Below are 23,377 nucleotides of genomic sequence, written 5' to 3'. Positions count from 1 at the left end.
GTTATGATGTGTTAGCATGCCATCTGCTGGCAGACACTCTGCATGATAAAGTGGCTAGACCAGGGGTGGGCAAACTTTTTGACTTGAGGGCCGCAATGGGTTCATATATTGGACCCGGGGGCCGGACCAAGAGTAGATGAATGATGTGTATGTGTCATCCATAGTAAGTATAGTAATATTCCCCCATAGTAAGCATAGTAATTAATCCCCCATAGTAATTAATCCCCCATATAGTAATTCATCCCCCATATAGTAATTCATCCCCCATATAGTAATTCATCCCCCATATAGTAATTCGTCCCCCATATAGTAATTCGTCCCCCATATAGTAATTCGTCCCCCATAGTAATTCATCCCCCCTATAGTAATTCATCCCCCATATAGTAATTCATCCCCCATAGTAATTCATCCCCCACATAGTAATTCATCCCCCACATAGTAATTCATCCCCCATATTAATTCATCCCCCATATTAATTCATCCCCCATATTAATTCATCCCCCATATAGTAATTCATCCCCCATATAGTAAGTCCTCCATATAGTAATTCATTCCCCATATAGTAAGTCCTCCATATAGTAATTCATTCCCCATATAGTAAGTCCCCCATATAGTAATTCATTCCCCATATAGTAAGTCCTCCATATAGTAATTCATTCCCCATATAGTAAGTCCCCCATATAGTAATTCATTCCCCATATAGTAAGTCCTCCATATAGTAATTAATTCCCCATATAGTAAGTCCCCCATATAGTAATTCATCCCCCATATAGTAAGTCCTCCATATAGTAATTCATTCCCCATATAGTAAGTCCTCCATATAGTAATTCATTCCCCATATAGTAAGTCCCCCATATAGTAATTCATTCCCCATATAGTAAGTCCTCCATATAGTAATTAATTCCCCATATAGTAAGTCCCCCATATAGTAATTCATTCCCCATATAGTAAGTCCCCCCTATAGTAATTCATCCCCCATATAGTAAGTCCCCCATATAGTAAGTCCCCCATATAGTAAGTCCCCCCCCTGTGTCAATTCACTTACCTTTGGTCCGCGCGTTCCTCTCGTATTCCCGCGCCGTTCTGGTCTTCAGGGAGGACTGTGAGAGGAGTTCGTCACGCTGCCCCGCCTACATCCTGGCTGCCCCGCCTACATCCTGACAGCTGCAGAGTCCTGACGTCCGAGAGGAGGGAGGGGGGCGGCCATCCGAGAGGGGGGGCGGCCATCCGAGAGGAGAGGAGGGGAGAGGAGGGAGGGGAGCGGGCGCCCGGCACACAGGAGAGCCGCATCTAAATTTGTAAAGAGCCGCGGCTTGCCGACCACTGGCCTTGCGGGAGCCTAGCTCCGCGGGCCGGATTAAAAGGTCCGCCGGGCCGTATACGGCCCGCGGGCCGTAGTTTGCCCATTGCTGGGCTAGACAGTCAATCATTTTCAGTTCACCTACTACATAAGCTTGTTAATAAAATCTTATAAGAACATGCAGTACAAACATAATAATAATAATAGTATAGCCAGGAATTGCAAGATTACTATAAAGTAAAAACAAAGGTCTAATTGATTTAGAACATGAAATACAGTGAAGGAAATAAGTATTTCATCCCCTGCTGATTTTGAATGTTTGCCCACTCACAAAGAAATGATCAGTCTAACAATCGAATGGTAGGTGTATTGTAACACTGCAAGACAGAATAGGAACAAAAAACTCAAAAGAAATGCATGTCTAACAAATTATGCACTGATTTGAATGTTCATGAGGGAAATAAGTATTTGATCCCCTATCATTCAGCAGGATTTCTGGCTACCAGGTGTCTTTCATACAGGTAACAAGGTGAGATTAGAAGCAGTCTCTTAAAGGGAATTCTGCTAATCTCATTTAGTTACCTGTATAAAAGACACTTGTCCACAGGAGCAATCAAACTATCAGATTCCAAACTTTCCACCATGGCAAAGACCAAAGAGCTATCCAAGGATGTCAGGGACAAGATTGCAGACCTAAACAAGGCTGGACTGGGCTACCAAATTATCGCCAAGCAGCTTGGTGAGATGACAACAGTTGGTGCAATCATTCACAAATGGAAGAAACACAAAACAACTGTCAGTCTCCCTAGGTCTGGTGCACCATGCAAGATCTCACCTCGTGGAGTGTCAACGATCATGAGAACTGTGAGGAATCATCCCAGAACTACACGTGAGGATCTTGTCAATGATCTCCAGGCAGCTGGAACCACAGTCACCAAGAAAACAATTGATAACACACTACGCCGACAAGGATTGAAATCCTGCAGTGCCCGCAAGGTCCCTCTGCTCAAGAAAGCACATGTCCAGGCCCGTCTGAGGTTTGCCACTGAACATCTGAATGATGCAGAGGACGACTGGTTGAAAGTGTTGTGGTCAGATGAAATCAAAAGCGAGCTCCTTGGCATCAACTCAACTCGCAGTGTTTGGAGGAGGAGGAAGAATGCTGCCTATGACTCCAAGAACACCATCCCAACTGTCAAACATGGTGGTGGAAACATTCTGCTTTGGGGGGGGTTTTCTGCTAAGGAAACAGGACAACTGCACCGCATCAGAGGGACGATGGACGGGGCAATGTACCATTAAATCTTGGGTGAGAACCTTCTTCCCTCAGCCAGGGCACTGAAAATGGATCGTGGATGGGTGTTCCAGCATGACAATGACCCAAAACACACGGCCAAGGCAACAAAGGAGTTGCTCAAGAAGAAGCACATTAAGGTCCTGGAGTGGCCTAGCCAGTCTCCAGACCTTAATCAGATTGAAATCTGTAGAGGGAGCTGAAAGTTTGAGTTGCCAAACGTCAGCCACCAAACCTTTATGACTCGGAGAGGATCTGCCAAGAGGAGTGGGACAAAATCCCTCCTGAGATGTGTGCAAACCTGGTGGCAAACTACAGGAAACATCTGACCTCTGTGATTGCCAACAAGGGATTTGCCACCAAGTACTAAGTCATGTTTTGTGAAGGGGATCAAATACTTATTTCCCTCATGAACATGCAAATCAGTGCATCATTTGTAATAAATACATTTCTTTTGAATTTCTTGTTGCTATTCTGTCTCTCAGTGTTACAATACATCTACCATTCGATTTTTAGACTGATCATTTCTTTGTGAGTGGGCAAATATTCAAAATCAGCAGGGGATCAAATACTTATTTCCTTTACTGTATGTTAAAGTTTAACACAGCCAGTTACAAAGTACAGCGCTATGTGCTGTCCCAAATTCCCTGCACACTTCCTAAAATATTTTGTATGTTGGCCTGTTCTTTAAATTTACAGAGTGCTGCCACTTGTGAAGTACAACATACCTTCTTACTTTAGTGCAGTGATATGCTTGTATGTTATTGTGTGTGTGGACAGGGGGAGAGCGGACACTACAACATTCAGTGTCATTATTCCTGGACACAATTCAGCCCCCTAACAATGTAGACAATTGTGTAAAAAGGTGCTAGTGTTATTACTAGACAGCAGTAGGAGAAAGCATACTCTTGTGTTCCCACAGACACAAATGTCAGGTCACTTTACAGCCTCTTCACACCTGGCTGGACAACTACAATGCAGTACTACATGTGTTATCATGCATTGCAATATGGAAGTCCATTTGTTTGTTAATGGGCTGCCGAAGCAAGCCTAGGGGGGGGGAAAAAAAAAAAAAATCTTTTTTTTTCTCATCATCTTAAAGACCATGTATTATTGTTTGTCAAGTCTCGGTTCACACTACTACAACCTGAGAGTCGAGTGACTTACAGTGTGATTTTGCCAGGCAAGTTGAGTACTACTCTAATGCAACTTTCAGGGATTGCCTGGGTAATCTTGCTGTCAAGTCGAATCCAAATCCATCAATATAGAGGAGGATCCCACTTGGAGGCGACTTCCATTAAAGTCTATGGGCACAAGTCAGACAGAAGTCGTCTTGAAGTAGCACAGGAACCTTTTCTAAAGTCGGAGCAACTTCAGTAGTGCGAATTAAGACAGCTCTCATTGGCTAACATGGGATTTCACATGTCATGCGACTTGGGGTCTCACAAGTTGGATCCCAAGTTGGCAGTGTGAACCGAACCTTCGGGTTACTGCATTTTACACACAAAGGAAGAATCTATTTACTTGATCAGTGGAATGACAGATATTGGGTGTAGATTGTATTCTGTAATAAATTCAGATATCAACTTACATAATGAATTCATTAGGCTGGCAAACCGTTGTAGCCACTCCTCCCAGAACTACCCAAGGATTCAGCACAGTCTGACCTCCAGTAACAGACGTTCCTGCTTCTTCTGCAGCATCCTTAAAGCCCTGGATAATGAGAGGCATCACCTTGTCTCTTTCCTAAAAAAACAGAACAGATTAAGAAAACCGAAAAGTTCAAACCAAAATAAACATATGAACAAGCATAATAAGGGTTTACAGTTTTTTAATGCAAAACAAACTAAAAACAAGTGGATGCTTATTGATAATCTTGTTTTTTTGTCCGTAAATACTAGACAACAAAGCAATTTTCCACCACCTCAATACTGGACATGTTCACCCCCTTCCTGCCCAGGACAATTTTTAGCTTTCAGTGCTCTCAGATTTTGAATGAATTACTCAGTTCTGCAACATCGTACCCAAATGAAATTTTTATAATTTCTTTGAGACAAATAGAGCTTTCTTTCTGTGGTATTTACCACTTGAAGACCAAGCCTTTTCTGGCACTTTTTGTGTACATGTATTCAATTGGTATTTTTGCTAGAAAATTTCTTAGAACCCCCAAACATTAAATATTTCTAAAGCAAATGCCCTAGAGAATAAATTGGTTTTGCAATCTTTTTTATGTCACATGGTATTTGCGTAGCGGTTTCTTCAAATGCCATTTCTTTTGAGAAAAATAAACTTTTTGAATTTTAATGCAAAAAACAAAAACAAACAATACATAACCCAATGTTTTTGGTAGAATATAAAAGATGTTACGCTGAGTAAATAGATACCAAAACATGTCATGCTTTAAAATCGCGCACACCCGTGCAGCGGTGACAAATGACATAAATTTTACTATCCATAGGCGACACTGCCCATAATCTGATGTTCGCGGTGATACCTCACATATGTGGAAAAATTGCTGTTTGTGCAAGTGCGGGATGGACACATGAGTTTGCCTTTGCGTGAAAGCACAGGGACACGGGAACATCTTAATTTTTTATTTATGTTTATATTTTTACAAAGTTGATAAAAAAATTTTTTTCATCACTTGAATTGCTCTCACAAGGAATGTAAACAACCCTTGCAACAGCAATACGCATGTGTGACGGGAGTCACTTTGGGTGAGGGGGCCCATGGAACCCAGCTCACTTTGGAGAGGTGGGGAGACCCCTGTCTCAGGTCCCCATATCCCTATTATGTATAAGTCCCCCTGTGCCAGTTAGGGGTACAGGGTGATCTTCCTAATATTGTGTAGACATGTATAAGTGGGGTGGGGTTGTAGATTGTTTAATGCCATGTGGTTGCATCCCATTGTTCTATTGTGTGTCTTTCTTGGGAGCAAACTATTATGGGATGTATGTGCTTATGTGTATTGGCTTGGTGGGTGTCTCCAGTAGCCCTCCCTCCTGATAGGACTGTCTGTTGGTGTGTCTCTTGTTACTAAATGTAGATTGCCCTGCCCTGTGTCATTATGCAGGGAGGGGGGATTGTTCTCTTGAGTGTATAGATCTTGTATCTGTGTTAAAATAAACTAGTCTACTTTCTGGAATACTTCAAGATTGGTGTCTAGTCTTGTATGGTCAGCTGTGGTGTCTGTTGTCGGTGTTCGGACGGGTAAGCGGTAGTCTAACAGAAGTACTCATCTGCAGCCTGGGTCGGTCCGTTACAGCATGTGACAGGTACTCTTTATGGAGAGATCTGGGGTCAATAAGACCCCAAATCCCTCCTCTGTCCTTAAAAGCAAACTCTCCTGTACCCTAAACAACACTCAAACTAATTTTGACAAAATAGCACCCTTGGATACATTTGACAATGGAACAGCGAGACCTTGGAGATGACCTTTTTTGTATCACTTTCTTTCCCTTAATAGCGGAGTCTTTGTTCTCTTCACTTTCCTTTTACCTTCTAGTACTGCAATTAAGGACTGGATCCAGTGTCATTACTTTGTTACAGTGTGGCTGTCTATACTTTATCTGCCAATTTAAGTTGATCGGATTCAAATTCCTATTAGTCCCTTTTTTTTGGAATGCTTCCTGATGTCATACATTTTCGTTGCTGTAGGTCACCTACCTTTTTTGGCACTAACCTGATAATGGTTGGTATCATGTTGTCATTAGTTATTCTCCAAGAAGGGAGATGTCTCTCATTCTTCTTTATGTTGTATCTTGAAATACACCATTACTTTATTTAAAGGGTAGGTTCACCTTCCTAAAAAAATGTTAAATGCACCTTTTTTTTGCAGATAAAAAAATAAAGTGCATTTATTATTTATTTATTTTTTGAACCTGTAAAGCATTGCACCTGTATCTGTCTGCTCATACCTCTTACAGGCAGGCAGTCACACAATGACAGGAAGACCCAATGAATTACCTAGAGTGCTCACCAACACCCTGATAGTTCATGGAGAACTACAAGCTGTCACTCACAAAGGATGTCGGTACTTGTAATTCATTCATTTACTGAACTCTGTGAATGAACGATGCCATGTGAGTGGAGCAGCGCACAGCTGCGGTCTTTTTTAAATTGTGACACCGGGTGCGTGGAGAAGATTCCTGGTCCACTGTCACAATTAGCAGGGGGGAGTCTAATGGAGGTTGCAGGAACAAGTTACATATTCCACCCTAAACCTAAAAACGGGTGGAACACGTAGCATGTTCCCAAAGGTGAACTTATCCTTTAAGAAAGCTGTACTTTTAAGTTTAATTTGCATAGACAAAACTGTTATGACAAAAGCTTATAACCCTACAAAACTTGGGAGTAAAAGACTTTCAAAGAGCATTTTGAAAAGTAGAGTGCCATGAAACAGTTATTTTAAAAGCTATACAAAATTTCCCTGTCAGGAAGTATTCTGTTGATCCAATCAAAAAGTATCCAGATCATTTCATGATGCATGCAAAAATCAGCAAATTTTTTAAAAGCATTAGTTCCACATACTGCAGAAAATCTGCTTGATGCCCCATTCTCTGTATATGCGGTTTCTGAAAGCAGAACATCATGAACACACATGCCATGCATTAATTTCTATGGAGTTTGTTTACATCATTGTGTTATAATACAAGGGATGGAAGATCTCGATAAACCAATAAAGACACCATCCCCAAATATAACAGAATAAATAACTTCCAGTCGTTCTACAGGAAAATGGAGATTTTTATGAGCCAATAAAAATGTTTAATTTTGACATTAAAAATCAGCAAAACCATAGCCAAACACAGTTTTATCGATTGCAGCATAACTTGTACACAAAGACGTAGTGGATCAATGCATTTCACCTGGAAGCTGCTTCCTCAGGATCCACTTGCTTGTAGTGTCTTAGGATATGCCAACTGAATACCCAAACAAGAAGTCCAAAAAGCTACTAATATTGCAACATACCACAATAGCACAAAAAGGAAGATATGCCCAAACAGAGGATCCTCAAGGATGCTCTAAAGCAGGGGTCCTCAAACTTTTTAAATAGGGGGCCAGTTCACTGTCCCTCAGACCATTGGAAGACCGGACTATAGTTAAAAAAAAACAAAAAAAAAACTATGAACAAATGCAGACACAGTACAGGAGATGACCAGAGACTGCGGACACAGTACAGGAGATGACCAGAGACTGCGGACACAGTACAGGAGATGACCAGAGACTGCGGACACAGTACAGGGGATGACCAGAGACTGCGGACATAGTACAGGAGATGACCAGAGACTGCGGACATACGACGACGGTGGAAATACTGGGCCGGCCGCTCCATAAGGCGCACAGACATTTTCCCCCAAATGTGTCTTATGGAGCGAAATATACGGTAAATGCAGGACACCTTGTTGGGTCAGATCTGTGTACAATGTAAAGAGAGGGGGGGGGAGAGAGATAAGGAGGAGAGAGAGAGGGGAGAGAGAGAAAAGAGGGGGAGAGAGAGGAGGGGGGGGGGAAAGAGAGAGGGGGCAGAGGGGGGGAGAGGGGAGGAGAGGGGGGAGTGGGGAGGAGGAGGGAGGAGGGGGGAGGAGGGAGGAGGGGGGACATACCACAATAGCACAAAAAGGAAGATACGCCCAAACAGAGGATCCTCAAGGATGCTCTAAAGCAGGGGTCCTCAAACTTTTTAAATAGGGGGCCAGTTCACTGTCCCTCAGACCATTGGAAGACCGGACTATAGTTAAAAAAAAACAAAAAAAAAACTATGAACAAATGCGGACACAGTACAGGAGATGACCAGAGACTGCGGACACAGTACAGGAGATGACCAGAGACTGCGGACACAGTACAGGGGATGACCAGAGACTGCGGACATAGTACAGGAGATGACCAGAGACTGCGGACATACAACGACGGCGGAAATACTGGGCCGGCCGCTCCATAAGGCGTACAGACATTTCCCCCAAATGTGTCTTATGGAGCGAAATATACGGTAAATGCAGGACACCTTGTTGGGTCAGATCTGTGTACAATGTAAAGAGAGGGGGGGGGAGAGAGATAAGGAGGAGAGAGAGAGGGGAGAGAGAGAAAAGAGGGGGAGAGAGAGGAGGGGGGGGGGGGAAGAGAGAGGGGGCAGAGGGGAGGAGAGGGGGGAGAGGGGAGGAGGAGGGAGGAGGGGGGAGGAGGGAGGACATACCACAATAGCACAAAAAGGAAGATACGCCCAAACAGAGGATCCTCAAGGATGCTCTAAAGCAGGGGTCCTCAAACTTTTTAAATAGGGGGCCAGTTCACTGTCCCTCAGACCATTGGAGGACCGGACTATAGTTAAAAAAAAAAAAAAAAAAAAAAAAAAAACTATGAACAAATGCGGACACAGTACAGGAGATGACCAGAGACTGCGGACATAGTACATGAGATGACCAGAGACTGCGGACATACAACGGCGGCGGGAATACTGGGCCGGCCGCTCCATAAGGCGCACAGACATTTCCCCCCAAGTGTGTCTTATGGAGCGAAAAATACGGTAAATGCAGGACACCTTGTTGGGTCAGATCAGTGTACAATGTAAAGAGAGAGGGGGGGGGAGATAAGGAGGGGAGAGAGAGGGGAGAGAGAGAGAGAGAAAGGAGGGGGGGAGAGAGGAGGGGGGGAGAGAGGAGGGGGGGAGAGAGAGAGGGGGGGGAGAGGGGGGGGAGAGGGGAGGAGGGAGGAGGGGGGAGAAGAGAGGGGGGGGGAGAGGAGGGGGAGAAAGAGAGAGGGGGAGGAGAGGGGGGGGAGAAAGAGAGAGGAGGGGGGAGAGAGAGGAGGGGGGGGGGGTGAGGGGGGGAGAGAGAGGAGGGGGGGGTGAGGGGGGGAGAGGGAGGAGAGAGAGGGGGGGCAGAGAGAGGGGGGAAGAGATGGGGGGGCAGAGAGAGAGAGAGGCAGAGAGAGAGAGAGGAGGGGAAGAGAGGCAGAGAGAGAGAGAGGAGGGGAAGAGAGGCAGAGAGAGAGAGAGGAGGGGAAGAGAGGCAGAGAGAGAGAGGAGGGGACGAGAGGCAGAGAGAGAGAGGAGGGGACGAGAGGCAGAGAGAGAGAGGAGGGGACGAGAGGCAGAGAGGGGGGAGAGGAGGAGGGGAGAGAGAGAGGGGGGTGGGGGAGAGAGAGGGGGAGAGGAGGGGAGGGGGAGGGGGGAGAGAGAGGGGAGGGGGGGAGAGAGGGGAGGGGGGGAGAGAGAGGAGGGGGGGAGAGAGGGGGGAGAGAGAGGGGGGGAAGAGAGAGGAAGGGGCGAGAGAGAAAGAGAGAGGAAGGGGAGAGAGAGGAGGGGAAAGGGAGAGAGGAGGGGAAAGGGAGAGAGGAGAGAGATTGAGCATCTATTGCACTTATCTAGGGTCCGTGGCCGTGATAACCGACATGCAGCGATGGAGTCTCCTCTCTTGCTCCCCCTCTTCATGGTCAGCTCTAGGCTCCGCCCTCCGGCCATGACGGTTGCATGCACTGATCAGAAAAGATGGCCGGCTGGCTGCAGAGAGGCCAGGTGAGTGGTGCGGGTTCATAAGCCGAGCCCACCTTCCCCTGTACTAGAATTGCTGATCCCGCCCTCCTGCCTCCCGCCCGAGCCCTGCCTAGCTCTCCCAACCTGCCAAACCCTAATCCCTTGCCTCGCGGCAGATACGCCCCTGCCCGGCGGGCCAGAGAAATGTCCTCGGCGGGCCACATGTGGCCCACGGGCCGTAGTTTGAGGACCCCTGCTCTACAGCCTACATCAACACCCAAGGATGGTGGGTACACTTTTATAAAATACAAAATAATGCTGGACAGGGACACTGGGAAATTATGATTACCCGCATTCAATACACTGATCAGTACATAGAATGCGGGTGATCATGATTTCCCAGTGTCTCTGTCCAGCACTATTTTGTAGTTATAAAAGTGTACCCACCATCCTTAAGTGTTGATGTAGGTTTAAGAGCATCCTAGAGGATCCTCTATTTGGGTGCATCTTCCTTTTGTGGTATGTTTCAATATTGCTAGCTCTTGGGACTGCTCGTTTTGAAATTCTGTTACCACATCCTAAGACACTACAAGCAAGTGGATCCTGAGGAAGCAGCTTATAAGCAAAATGCGTTTATCTATTACATCTTTGCAGCATACCTTGTGCAAAAATCGATACAATTGTTGTGCTGGACGTGTTTTTTGGTTTTTTTTTTAACTTAATCCCATTAAATGTCAAAATAAAAACAACATTGTATTTTATTCTATGTATGTGATTGTTACTGGCACATAAAAATCCAATTTTTCCCCATCCTTCCTGTAGATCGACTGGAAACTATTAATTTTTATTCGTTCACATCATTGCCCTGCACTTTTGCTATCACATGCAGTGCATCTGGCATTCATTATTACCATTTTTCTGGCTCACCAGAATAAATGGCATCTTGTGAAACAGCAGATATCAGGTGTTATTGTGTTTTCCTAATGTATCTGCACCATGACACACTATTTTAAGAGAAGCCTGAACTAAGGAACTATGGAGGCATCCATTACCAACACCTAAAAATTCTAGTTGTCTGTTATTCTCAACCCATTCTTTCAGTACTTTAGGATACATATGCCGATCACAAGTTTTCATTTCAACTGTTGCATGCTGTTATCAGGTCAATAACTTCTGAAGCCATCATAAAATCCACCTCTTACAGTCCTTTGAGAGACACAGGAAGTCTAGGCTATTCAAAAGTAGTCCAACAGATATCGAAGGGGGGCGCAACACAGCAAACAAACACTAACAGGCCCAGTAAAAAAAAAACAAAAAAAAAACAACTGGGGACTGTCTGTAGCTTAAGGAGATGCTTGAGGGACATTATGCTGGATGATGACATCAGATAATGTCAAAATATCCATGCAGGGTTATGTGTAACCAGAAAGCTAGGTGACAGCCTTACAAGTCTGGGAAAACAATGGCTTTGATGCCAAAAAGCCTTGACAGGAAAAAGGTGGAACCTTTTCCTTGACATGATACATTTGGATGATGGTCTAACTGAGCCACCTAGAAATGTTGGTACAAGAATCTGGTACGCCCTTTTTAGGCACCATCCAGAATGACAAAAAGTAGATCAGTCTCTCTGAAAAAGAAGCTGCTTAGAGACAGACTCGCACAGACTTTAAGAGCTCAAACCAAATTAAAAAAATAGAGTAAAATTTTGTTTGCGTGAACTGGAGCCTCAGCCCCATCTTAATCCCATGCAGAACCAGAAATCGTTCTTTGCAGGATAAGGCAATTACCTTGCACAATTGATGATTACCAGAAACCCCACCTTATGGCTGAGAGCACAGACCAAGGTTTCTAATGGGCTCAAACAGCAGTTTCTGACGCGCCAAAAGAACCAGATTTTTGTCCCACAGAGTCACATGGAAAAGGCAAGGAACATACAGGGAGAGAGACAAAGGTCCCTTCTATGCATCAGAGACCCCCTCCCCTCCTTTATCACACAGTGCTCTCTTCACATCACTTTTGCCTCAAGAAGTAGAATAGAGGGCAGGAGGTGGATAAGGTTTACAGGAAACAGACTTCCATCCTCTCCAGAATGATGGGGATGGCCTTGCATGCCATCTGCCCTGGATCAGTGTCATGCATTGCCATGGTGCAAGTGGCCAGAACACAAAAACCAAAGAAACAAATTAAACAGTGTAAACATTGTGTCCCTGAGGAAGTCAGGTGACCAGTGACAATGTGTGGGTGGAGCCTAGTGACATCAGTTCAGATACTTCGCAAACCAGGAAGTGTGGTGAGAGGAAACACTTTTGTGAGTGGAATTACATGCCTTCACTGTTTTGCACTTTTGTGAGTGGATTTTAATAGCTTAATAGAAGAAACATTTTTATGGGGTTGCACTATGATTTGTCCTCTTTTCCCCTGAGCATTTATCTCGGTGGTAGGGCCAGTAGCAAGGAAATAGCTATTAACTGATAGCAGATGACAAGCAAAAGATTTACCAACGTTTATAGTGCTTATGACCTATATGATATATGGGTCAAGGAAGAAGGTGAGTGCATGGTATACTCATTGGTGAAGGGAAGCACTTCTGTATTTGTTGGATGAAGTGAACACTTTACAACGCTCTTGTGGAGCATGGTGTGTTTTGCTGTAATGTGAGCATATAGGTTTTGTGCACTCAACCATTAGTTTTAATTTAAATGGTGTTGCACTACGATATATATTTTTGTTTTTTTATATACACGTTTTTGGAGTCATGACTGAGTGAAGAAATTTTGGATTCATCGCCACATGAAAGGATTCACTTCTGTAAAAATGCATTTGACCGATTATAATTTGTAGGTCAAACTTAAATTTGAGCAGGGAAAGTATCTTGAGCACAAGCACGTCTTCTGGAAAGTGATTGTTAAAAACGCACTAATTTGGACATTGTGATTTGGGAGTTGGACTTTTATTTGAATGTGGATTTATCTTGCATGGGATTACTGAAGGATTTTTTTATTTTATTTAATTTATATGTCTGGATGAGGAGTTAGCGCACTACACATTCTTGGTTTATATAAATTTGAAGTGAGTGGGTGCAGCAATCTTCCTTTGTTTATTTTTATTCAGGGTGTAGCAGCGCACGAGTGCAAGCCTTTTCACAAATTAAATTGTGTGTCCTGCCATAGAGCAACGTTGGTCATTCTAGTGCTTGTTGTCGGCCTACACCATGGCAACTCATGATGCTGAGCCAGGGCAAACTGAGTTCTGTGCTCACAACTCCCCAGGGAAACCTAAACAGCACCCTGGTTGAGAATCACTGGTCTAAGCAACCCACGATTAGGATATCCCAAGTTGGCAGCAGTGGTAGTAATGGGTTCAGCATTATGGTGAATACTCTAGTTGCAGATGAGAGGCTGAAGGACAGGGCCACAAACTGGTAGTGCAGGGGCCCCACAACAAAGCGTATGAATCACTGAAAAGATGGGGAAATGCAGATAATCTTTTTTTTTTTATGTCCATAGAAGCGGAAAAAAGCGAAGGGAGGTGTTGCCAGATTTGGTAGATTCCATTAAGAATTTCTGGTAAAAACAAAGACTTTGCAGTATGTTCCTTGGCCTTTTTTTGTTCAGGAGTATGGGCATTTTTACCACAAGTAACATCCTTAATGATGCTGTGAACAGTTGGTCCTAAGAGACCTTGTTCCTCAAAGGCCAAGCAAATCAAATGCTTTTTTTTTTTTACACAAGGGTTCCACAGTCCAGCGCCTTAGCCAAAGTGCCCTACGCATATGTGAATGCAGTGAAATGGGAAGAATCCTTCAAACTGTCATAGCTGAAATTTAAAGCTGCAGGAAACTGCATCACGTGTTTTAGAAGAAAGGGATCAATCATAGCAATTGTTAGATCTCTTAAGGAATTTTGACCAGTCAGACATGGTTTGACAAAGTAAGATCACAGTCAGAATTGGATGAAGGGCATGAAGGGTTTCCAACCACTTATTGGTTAAGTCCTTAAAGCAGAAGGATCTGTAGCTGCTGACTTAATTCTTTTTTTCTAGAGTGAAGAACCACTTTAAAAGACAAATTTGTAATCTACCAGAATACAAAGTGCTTTATTAATGAATGTATAGACTCAGGGTAAGAGCAAAAACTTCAAATACTTACAAAACCTGATAGCTGGTAGCAGGTGAGGGTGGGATTGCTATAGGCGACCAAAGTCACTGTTGGCAGGCAGCAGGAACAGATCGAAGATTGAAATTCCGCATGTCTCTTAGAAGCATAATCAGCAGTGGAGATATACTTCACCAATACTGTTTGGGAAGAAAACAGTGTGGAGCACAAGCAACACTTGCATAAACCCTTCCAAGGTAAAACCAGTGTGTCTTCAGAGTTAGGTCAAGTGCCGAGACAATGCCTGGCAATGGAAAGCACTTTGCAGCTATTACCAGAAAGGAGTCTGGAAAGCATCCAATGCAAAAGCCAGTGTCCAAAATTCATTTCTAGAATAAACCTGAAACATACTCCAAAAGCAAGAATGAGGATGACTGTGCCAGATAAATAGGCTTTCACACAGCAGAACTGGGGGAAAAAAAAAAAAAACTCCATCCTCCTAGGACACTAGCAAAAAATTGAGGCATGCAGGTAAGGAGGGGTTATCCTGGGCTGGCCTACAGTTTGTTAGTTTGCCAGTGTCCAATTCTCCTATAGGTGGCAGTCTATCCCAAAGATTAACGACTTCCTTTGTCTCTGAATGGACAAGAAAGAAAAAAAAGTTTATCACTTTTTTGTGAAAATGGGGTTACATGTGTATGAACGTTTCAAGGGTAACTACAACCTTTAAAAGAATGGGAAGTTCTTCCTTTACTTTTTACTTTAGTGAAGATTTAGCAAATTTCTAAGTGAATTAACATGTCAGGTATTTATTCAAAGATTAGGGTACATTTCAGAATCCAAATTTCATTTGGCAAAGGCTATTGGAATTGTAAGACGTGCAGAAATTAGTGGATAGTTATGTATGCATTGCTATGTGGCTAGCGATGATATATAGATAGCCTCATTGTCAGACTGGTTGACATAAAACAATAAAAGGTTACAAAGGCTATGAAAACTTTTAACTAGGGCCGGTTCACACCACATTGAGTCCAGTGTGTTTTTTTTCTGCATCAAAAACCGCATGGACGGTAGGTTGCATGGATTCCAATAGCATAGTTCTCACCATTGCACTGCTTTTCAGTAGAGTCAACAAAAAGAGATAATGCTGTAGATAATGCTGCATTTTTTCTGCATGGAACTGTACTGAAACGCAGCAAAAACACACCAGAACGTACATGTCACTTAAAGATGGAAGAAAAAAAGAGAAGAAAAATGCAGCGGAATACATCAAAAAAACACATGTAAACATGCATGCAAAAACCCCATCTGGAATGTGAAGTGTGAACCAGCCCTCCAAGTTCTCCTAAATCTTGTCACCAGAGACCACTAACAGCACATATTCTCCAGATTTGTCACAGAGCTATGTATGGAATAAATAACAGTTATGATTCTGTGCAGACAGCAAGAAAACCAAACTAGTCTGTGGTCTCTGGTACCTAGAGTTGGGAAACTGGGGGAAAATTACAAAGAAACATTCAGTATACACCCAATATGCAGTTTTCAAATTCACACATATAATGTTCAAATGCTGTGTGTCTGCCAATTAAATTATGCAATCCTAAAGGGAAATGATTCACACATAACTTGCAAGTAATTTAAGTGTGTCCCAAGCATAAATACTTCAAGTTGACTTTATATCAGCCTCCATAAATCCCGTGAACAGCAGCACAAAAATTAGGATAGGTAATGTTGTGAGCCAATCAGCACCTATTGGCTTTACACACTGGTATGGCAACACATTAGGCAAGGGAGAGCAAAGTTTCTCCCTCCACCAGGCTGGGGTGGATCTAGCAAAAAAGTATACAGCTATATATACTTTAATAGGTTAGGACTGCCTTACAGTGCACAATTCAAAAAAATGAGGCACATTTAAAAAAAACAGGGTTTAGTTGACACATTTAAAAACAAGTGCGCAGAAAAGGCATACAGTTGTGCAAACAATATATCCTCACCTGCACTGTCTCCCCATACAAAAAAAAAAAAACAAATTATATATATTTCTTCCACATATATACTGTAGAAGTACTGCAGAAAGTAGCACAAGCATGATGGGCAGTAACTTGTTTCTTTACTGTGGGGCTCATATGCATAGCCTGGCATTTTACCATTTGTTGGTAGAATAAAGCTGTATCTCTTGTTTTCTCTACATTAGTTTTTTGGCAGGACTTCCTTCTGTGCCTGCAGTATTGGAAAAGGGGTGGTGCTTATTGTTGCTAGGAGCCCTGCATATCCAAGAAACATCAAATGGTAAAGTGGTGCATAACATTTGCATTGTTTCTGAGAGTTTCCATGCATGAGAATCAATTATGGTTTTCAACAGTATTTGCTTAGATCGTGTACTTACGCATTATATTACCTACCCGATCAGTCAGTTTATTACTGACACCAAGAAGCATAAGCATGTTGTCACATTCAGTGACTCCCATTGCATAAAGGTCACTTAATACATTTGCACATGCTATTCGTCCCTGGAAAAAAGACAGATCAATTAATTATGTAAATGATCCTTTAAAGTATATACATTATCTTGCATTTACAAGGGACAGCTTTTCAATAACAGGAAGAGCACCAATACAGTTTAAGATTAGATTTTAGGGGATTCCATCAGAAGAGACATAGAAGAGCTAATGCTGCCTTTTGAATGGAGCAGATTCTGTATCATAACTCCAATCCTTGCTTTACTATTTAGTGAATCGTTGGCCAAGAAGATATGCACATTGTGACTGCATTCTTATTCCAACTGACCTACCAAATGATGTAGCAAGGATGTGGACGACTGTCCCAGAACATGCACCGTTACCATGTCAGCAGTGGCAGCTCCCATATTTCTATCCCAAGTCCTGTTTAATGTATTTTTGGAAAATAAATTAGATTAATGGCACACATTAAAGAGAACCTGTCAGGAATTTTAAAGGTTTTAAAATAAAAGCATTGTCTAAAAGCACAAGATCACTCGTATGCAAAACAGTTGTTTTTTTTTTTTTTTTTTTTTTTTAAAGCCGAACAACATGCAAATATGTTATTTAACCATGCAGTGGGGCTGTGGCACCACTGCATGGGTCAACTGCTGTTTATTTTCTAGGGGTGAGCACAAAGCTCATACTCAGCTGACCCCCTAATCCTCTGGAAAACCACGCTCCCCCACAGTCCAGTGATGGACTGTTCCTGGCTATGGAGCGTGCTGACATCAGGAACTGTCCATCTACAAGACTGCTAGACTGCAGGGGGGGGTTAGGAGCCAAAGGGACCAGTCAGGTAAATATATCTCTGCTGTTCATATCCCCTAGAACAAAACGAGCAGCTAACCAGTGCAGTGCAGCCCCTCCCCTCCCCTCCCCTTACAGGCCACTAAAGCATTCTCATTTGACAGCTGAATAGAAAAAGGTGAAGTTTAGTCTGAAATCAGGGAAGTAATACCTCAGTAACTAAGTAAAACTAGGTCAAACATCTGGCTCATAAAACATAATAGTAGGCATTTTTATCAGTTTGCTTTGGTCAGACTATGTGCGCTCCCTGGGAGCTCTGTGTGAGGTCCTGATCCTGTGATTGCTGATTGGCCAATCAGTGATTACATGAAATAGTAGCAAGCAAGATGTCACTTGCTGACATCATTGCTTACTACTAGTGAAATCTGTGATTGTACAAGGCTTTTCACAACAGCCTTGTACCATATGACCAATCACAACTCTCACAATATTTCTTAATGGCTGCAAGAATGCAGTCAGAGAGAAGGAAAAATGATTGCTTTTACAGCCTTTATGGGTGTAAAAGCAATCAGTGTAAAAAAAAAAAAAAAAATCTTCATCACCCCCCACAGGTACTACATTGTCACTATGGTGACACTGTACTGCTAGGGTGACATTTTGAAAAATTATAATTTTTGGTTATAAACCAATTTGGGTTTTTTTCTTTTACTAAAAAGATAACTGAATACATTTTGGCCAAGATTTATGAAGAAAGATTATTTATTTGCAAAATTTTATAAGAGAACACTTTTTTTTCTAGTCTTTTTTTTTACTTTCATTTATATAGAAAAAATAAATAAATAAAAATCCCAGTGGTGAATAAATACCACCAAAATAAAAAGTTTGATCTGTCTCAAAAAAAATCATATGGGTACAGTGTTCATGACCGCGCAATTGTCATTCAAAGTATGATAGCACGGAAAGCTGAAAATTGGCCTGGACAGGAAGAGGGTGAAAGTGTCTGGACTTAAAGTGGTTAAAAAACAATCTTACTAAGATTATACAGGCCAACACACTTTTTGATGCCTTGAATGTTAGACCTGTTCCTGGGTATATTTGACCTGCTGATTCCAAAAATGGCACCAATATTTCTCTATCAGCTCTAGTTTTCAAGATACCACTTCACTCTGGTCGCCTGTAAAAAAATCTGGATATAATAACCACATCCCGTCCATAGGAAGTACTCGAATATCCTTGGATAGGAAGGTTGACAACTAGGTCATTGCTGCAACGATGACTGAAATATTCTTTACAGCCGATGATTCTGTACAAAGAAAAAGTAATCGGAGCAGCTAAAGAGCTGTTAAATTACTTTTACAAGCTGCCTTTACCGGGCTCTCATGTCAGTTTGTGCTCTTCAAATATAGTGAAAAAAAAAAACAAAAAAACTGTGAGATGCAGGAATACACACATCACACTGCCCCCTACAGTTGACTCACTGAAACTGAAATGGACAAAGGTCTGCTCACCAAGGTGCTGTGGTTTAGTGTGAGGGCAGTGTGAACAGGCCCTTAGGGGTCTCTTTATAAAGCAGTGAATCTCACACTTAACAAAACATTTACTGCAGCCAAATCTCCCTACTGCGGATATTTTACATGACCATGATTTATTCGCCCCAAAAAAACAAAACAAAACAAAAAACACCCAAATTCATGATAGCTTTCCTTTAAAAGGACATATGGAAATTGACTGAAGGGGTTTCACAGGTAGCATTCACAGGATAATTATGAGATTTTTCTACATCATCTAGGTTACACCAAAAGCAATAAAATATGAAGAACTTCTATTTTACAGCTATAACTTTCTGCAAATTTTATATTTTTTCTGCCAAAATGAGCAATTATTTCAACTTACCATCATATAAGGATCATCTACAATGGGATAAATGTAATCTGTAGTTTGAACCAAAGAAAGGCCACCGTGTCTTAAAGGAATGACGCATGTGTCCATACCAATACCTGCAAGGAAAAGAAATCACCAGAAAAATAAAATCATTACCTATAAAAAATTAGCGAAAAAACCAATACAAAAAAAAAACACCAAGTAAGAATAGTCAAATATTGTAGTTCTAAAAAAACCTGACTAACTGCCACGGACATCTCCGGTGACACGAATACAGTGATCAGTGCTAATTACATGCACTGCCACTGTACTAATGCAAGCGTACAATCCAAACTTACACATTCCTGCGTTGAAAATGGCTGTGTGTATAAGTGAGTGCTGCAGCCACCATCAGCTGGAACCGCACAGAATCAGCAAGGGAGGATGTCACCAGCACACCGAGGATCACCAATATGGGTCCAAAAGTTTCAATGAACGATTACATAGTTACAGCAAGGCAACGTTTCGGAGTCTCGCAGGACCCCTTCATCAGGCATGTGACGAAACTGTACTGACACTGGAAAGGGTTAACATTAGGGGTGATCAAAGGGTTAACTGTGTGTTAGGGAGTGATTTTATTGTGTACTGTGTTGTGTTTTACTAAGCAGACCTGCTGCTTTCTATATCTCTGCTGTGCAGAGATACAGAAAGCAGCACACGCATGCTGACGGAGAGATCTGTGTTGTTTACACACAGATCTCTCCCCTCTCAGCTTTGCTGACGATCACAGAGTCCCAGTTGAAAATCGCCACCCGGGACCTGGTGATTGACATCCTTAGGAGCCAATAGCAGCACGGGTAGGGCTGCGAGCGCCCCCTACCCGGAATTGCAAAATGGTGTATATTTACGTGATTTTGTTCAGCGAAGCCACCCTGTAGCAGTACATCTGCTATGGGGTGGCGGGCAAGCAGGTAAAGTTGAATTCCATTTTTAAAAAAAAAAACAAAAAAAAAAAAACAAAAAAACAACTTTCACTGGCCCAGCTTGTGCCAATGTAAGTATACATATTCCAGGCCAATCCCTGTTAATGTAGAAAGTTATTATAGTAACCGCTGCTACTAGTGATACTCACAGTTTTCCATGTCCCGTGCCAAGTCGATCAGCACAGGTGCCATCCAGAGAACACCTTGCATTTTTTTCAATGAATGCAAAGGTTTGGCCAGGTATGAAATATGGATACTTGCATTACTCATGAAAATCTGCACAGCTCTGACCACACTTCACAGCAGAGGTGTTCTACCCTTTGAAGAGCGAAGGCCACTTAAGTGATATGGTAACGGGTCACAGGCCACAATGAAATGAAAAGGTTCAGGATTTCAAATTTTTTATTGTAAATAGCATAATGAACATTTTCCTCCTGCAGCTGCTGAATTCTAGTGGGAGGGAGAGGAGGAGAAGCCAGCTTTCAGAGGTTGCAGGAGGAAAATGGAGAGGATTGGTTGCTGTATATGTTGTTCCTGCGAACCCTCCTGTCCAAATTTAAAATAGAATGTGACATGTAGGCTGCACGGGCCCCCTGAAGCATGGCACAGGGGCGCCACTGTGACCCTTGACCCTACACCAGTGGTAAAAACACATGTCAACTGTAGGGTTTTATCGCACTTTCCCTTCAAACCACAAATTTCACATTGATGTGTTTTGGTTTAAACAATGCATACACTGCTTTTGCAATGGGCATATTAGCACCTACAACTTAGGCTCATTTCCAGCGGGTTTAGCTGGGCTTTGCTATAGACTTCTATTATATCTTGCTGGTGTGGTGCACTTTCAGAAAGCATACCAAACCCTCAGGAAATATTAGAAGTCTATGGCTCAATGCAGCTAAAACATAGGTGCACTGCGCTGCACCCGCAGATCAGTGTGAAAGCAGCCTAATAGTTGTTAACCCCTTTTATAGGAGCGAATATGCCCAATACAAAAGCACAGTGTATTTGTTGTTTAATAGAGGCTTCTTTTCCTCTTCCAGCTTCTGCTGGCATCGCTCTCCAGGCTGGTGAGGTGCATTTTGTAGTGTAACACGTACTGAGCCCTCATATAGCTGGGTGAAAGGGCAAGGACGCCATGTTGTTCAGAATACAGCCATGACAGTTTGTAACACAAGTTGGTGAATAGCAGCAGTGGTCCCCTTCTATTCATTCCCCCAGGAAGCCTCTGGTGCAATACACAACTATTAACGGATGCCAGAACCTTCTTATCAGATCTGGACCAGTGCAAGCCCTCATGCTTATTAGACGAATCCACACTTCAGTCTGGAAAACCCTAATAAAAATGTTTGACTTGCTGGCTTGAGTGACTAGAGTTTGAACAGATATCTGCAGCTCTTCCCCCTATCGTAATATTAATAGCAATACGCATTCCTGATAGACTGGTTTGCAGCCAATACTCTAAAATAATGGTCTCCAAACTGTGGCCTGGGGGCCAGATGCGGCCCTTTGCTCGCTTTTATTTGCCCCTTGGGGCACTATTTCATCCACTGATACCAATTGGGTATAATTCCCCCCCACGTGCACCAATGAAGGGGGCACAACTCCTTCCAATGACACCAATGATGAGGAATAATTACTCCCAGTGACACAAATGATAGTGTCCAATGACATCAATAATGGGGAAAAATTCCTTCAACTGGCACAAAACAAAGGGGCAATATTTTTCCCATTGATGTCGGGACCTTTTCTACTCCCACTGGCTGCAGTCCGGCCCTTGTAAAGTCTGAAAGACAGTAAACTGGCCCTTTGTTTACAAAGTCTGGAGACCCCTGCCCTAAAACAACAGTATATTTAATAACTTGTGAAATAATAACAGCACAGCCAGAAAAAGGACATATTTACCTCCCTCAGTTAACTTGTAGCGTTTTAAGTCCAAACACCCCTATAATAGAGACTATGGAGAACCACTGGCACCCCATATACTCCCTAGGTAAAGTAGACATCTGAAATCGGTCATTCATTCTGAAGAAAATTTCAAGCTGGACAATAATATGCATGGTATTCAGATGTATTAATACCTACAGAATACTGTATTTGGGACTTGGTCATAAATGTAATTACATCCGAGCAACCACCCCTTAGACCGGATAATTGGTCAGATGGTCTCAGTCAACACCACCTTTGATGTGAAGAAAAGTGGAATGCAACCACATTTTGGGAGCTCTTGTTTAACATCAAAGCAAGGAACAAACAACTAACCGGACTTGAGAGAGCCACTGTACTGTCTTTGCTTTTTCATTGGACTCTGAAACCAGGACATTAAAGTATTCTCACCCTCAGCTCCTTTTCATTTCTCTGTTGCATTGTCATCTCTTTGTAATATATCTTTGTTTTTGTTGTAAATATTTTATTTGTACCATTTTGACCTTTTCATTATTAAACCCTATTTTGAACAGTGTTGAAACTGTCTCTAACATGTTAAAGCAAACCAAAGGAATTCCTCTCTTGAAGAGCGCTACTGTATATGATAAATCTCTGCATATACCTGTCTTTAGTGACAAGTGTGTACAGACATTTTAAAATCATAATTGTTATTGCTAATCTTGTGAAATTTTCTGCCTCTTCAGTAAAAGTTGATGATGGCAGTTTAAAGGAGTTAATTGCCTAGTTAACCAAACCCAGTAACAATCGCTCTTAGTATGTTGGCACCTAGATTGTGGTCCCACAAGCTGGAAAATCTTTGTGCAGTGTGGGGCTGAGTGTGCCATTGTTGCGTGACAGTGCAGTGTGATGTTGACAAGTCTTTTGTCACAAGTTGGTCGGACCCCACGATCGTCACACACTTGGCATCACTCTGCCTGGGACAGCAGCTGGCGTTACAGAGGAAGCAGTGTGTACGCAGCTCACATTTTCCCCTGTGTAAGTGCCAAAGTAAACACTCAAAACAGTATTATTTTGTCTATGGGAAAAAAAAAAATACAGTTCTGTCAACCATTGACACAAGATGTCATAAACAGGGATGGTACTGGCAAACAAAACTGTAAGATAGTCCAAGGATAACCCCTCCAACTACCAGCAAACAGTAGTTTTTTGGGTTTTTTTACTAGTGTCTTAGGAGGATAAGG

At 42.6% G+C, this 23,377-nt stretch overlaps 1 protein-coding gene across 4 annotated transcripts in view; it reads right to left on the bottom strand.

The window, feature by feature from the left end:
* Positions 1 to 23,377, bottom strand: part of SEPHS1 (selenophosphate synthetase 1) — an 83,357-nt gene that overhangs the window by 21,380 nt on the left and 38,600 nt on the right. For all 4 annotated transcript variants that reach the window (XM_089686165.1, XM_089686156.1, XM_089686175.1 and 1 more), the window contains exons 3-5: positions 19,300 to 19,403; positions 16,561 to 16,668; positions 4,186 to 4,340 (exon numbers count right to left, since the gene is read on the bottom strand). In XM_089686165.1, coding sequence (XP_089542291.1) covers positions 4,186 to 4,340; positions 16,561 to 16,668; positions 19,300 to 19,403 — 367 coding nt within the window. The remainder of the gene's footprint in view (positions 1 to 4,185; positions 4,341 to 16,560; positions 16,669 to 19,299; positions 19,404 to 23,377) is intronic.

Source organism: Staurois parvus, unplaced genomic scaffold (genome assembly GCF_062004578.1).
Source record: "Staurois parvus isolate SC_StPar_1 unplaced genomic scaffold, SC_StPar_1.0 ptg000019l, whole genome shotgun sequence".
Lineage (NCBI taxonomy): Eukaryota > Metazoa > Chordata > Amphibia > Anura > Ranidae > Staurois > Staurois parvus.
The sequence above is the reverse complement of the archived record's forward strand: the minus strand, read 5'-3'. Positions and strand labels throughout refer to the sequence as shown.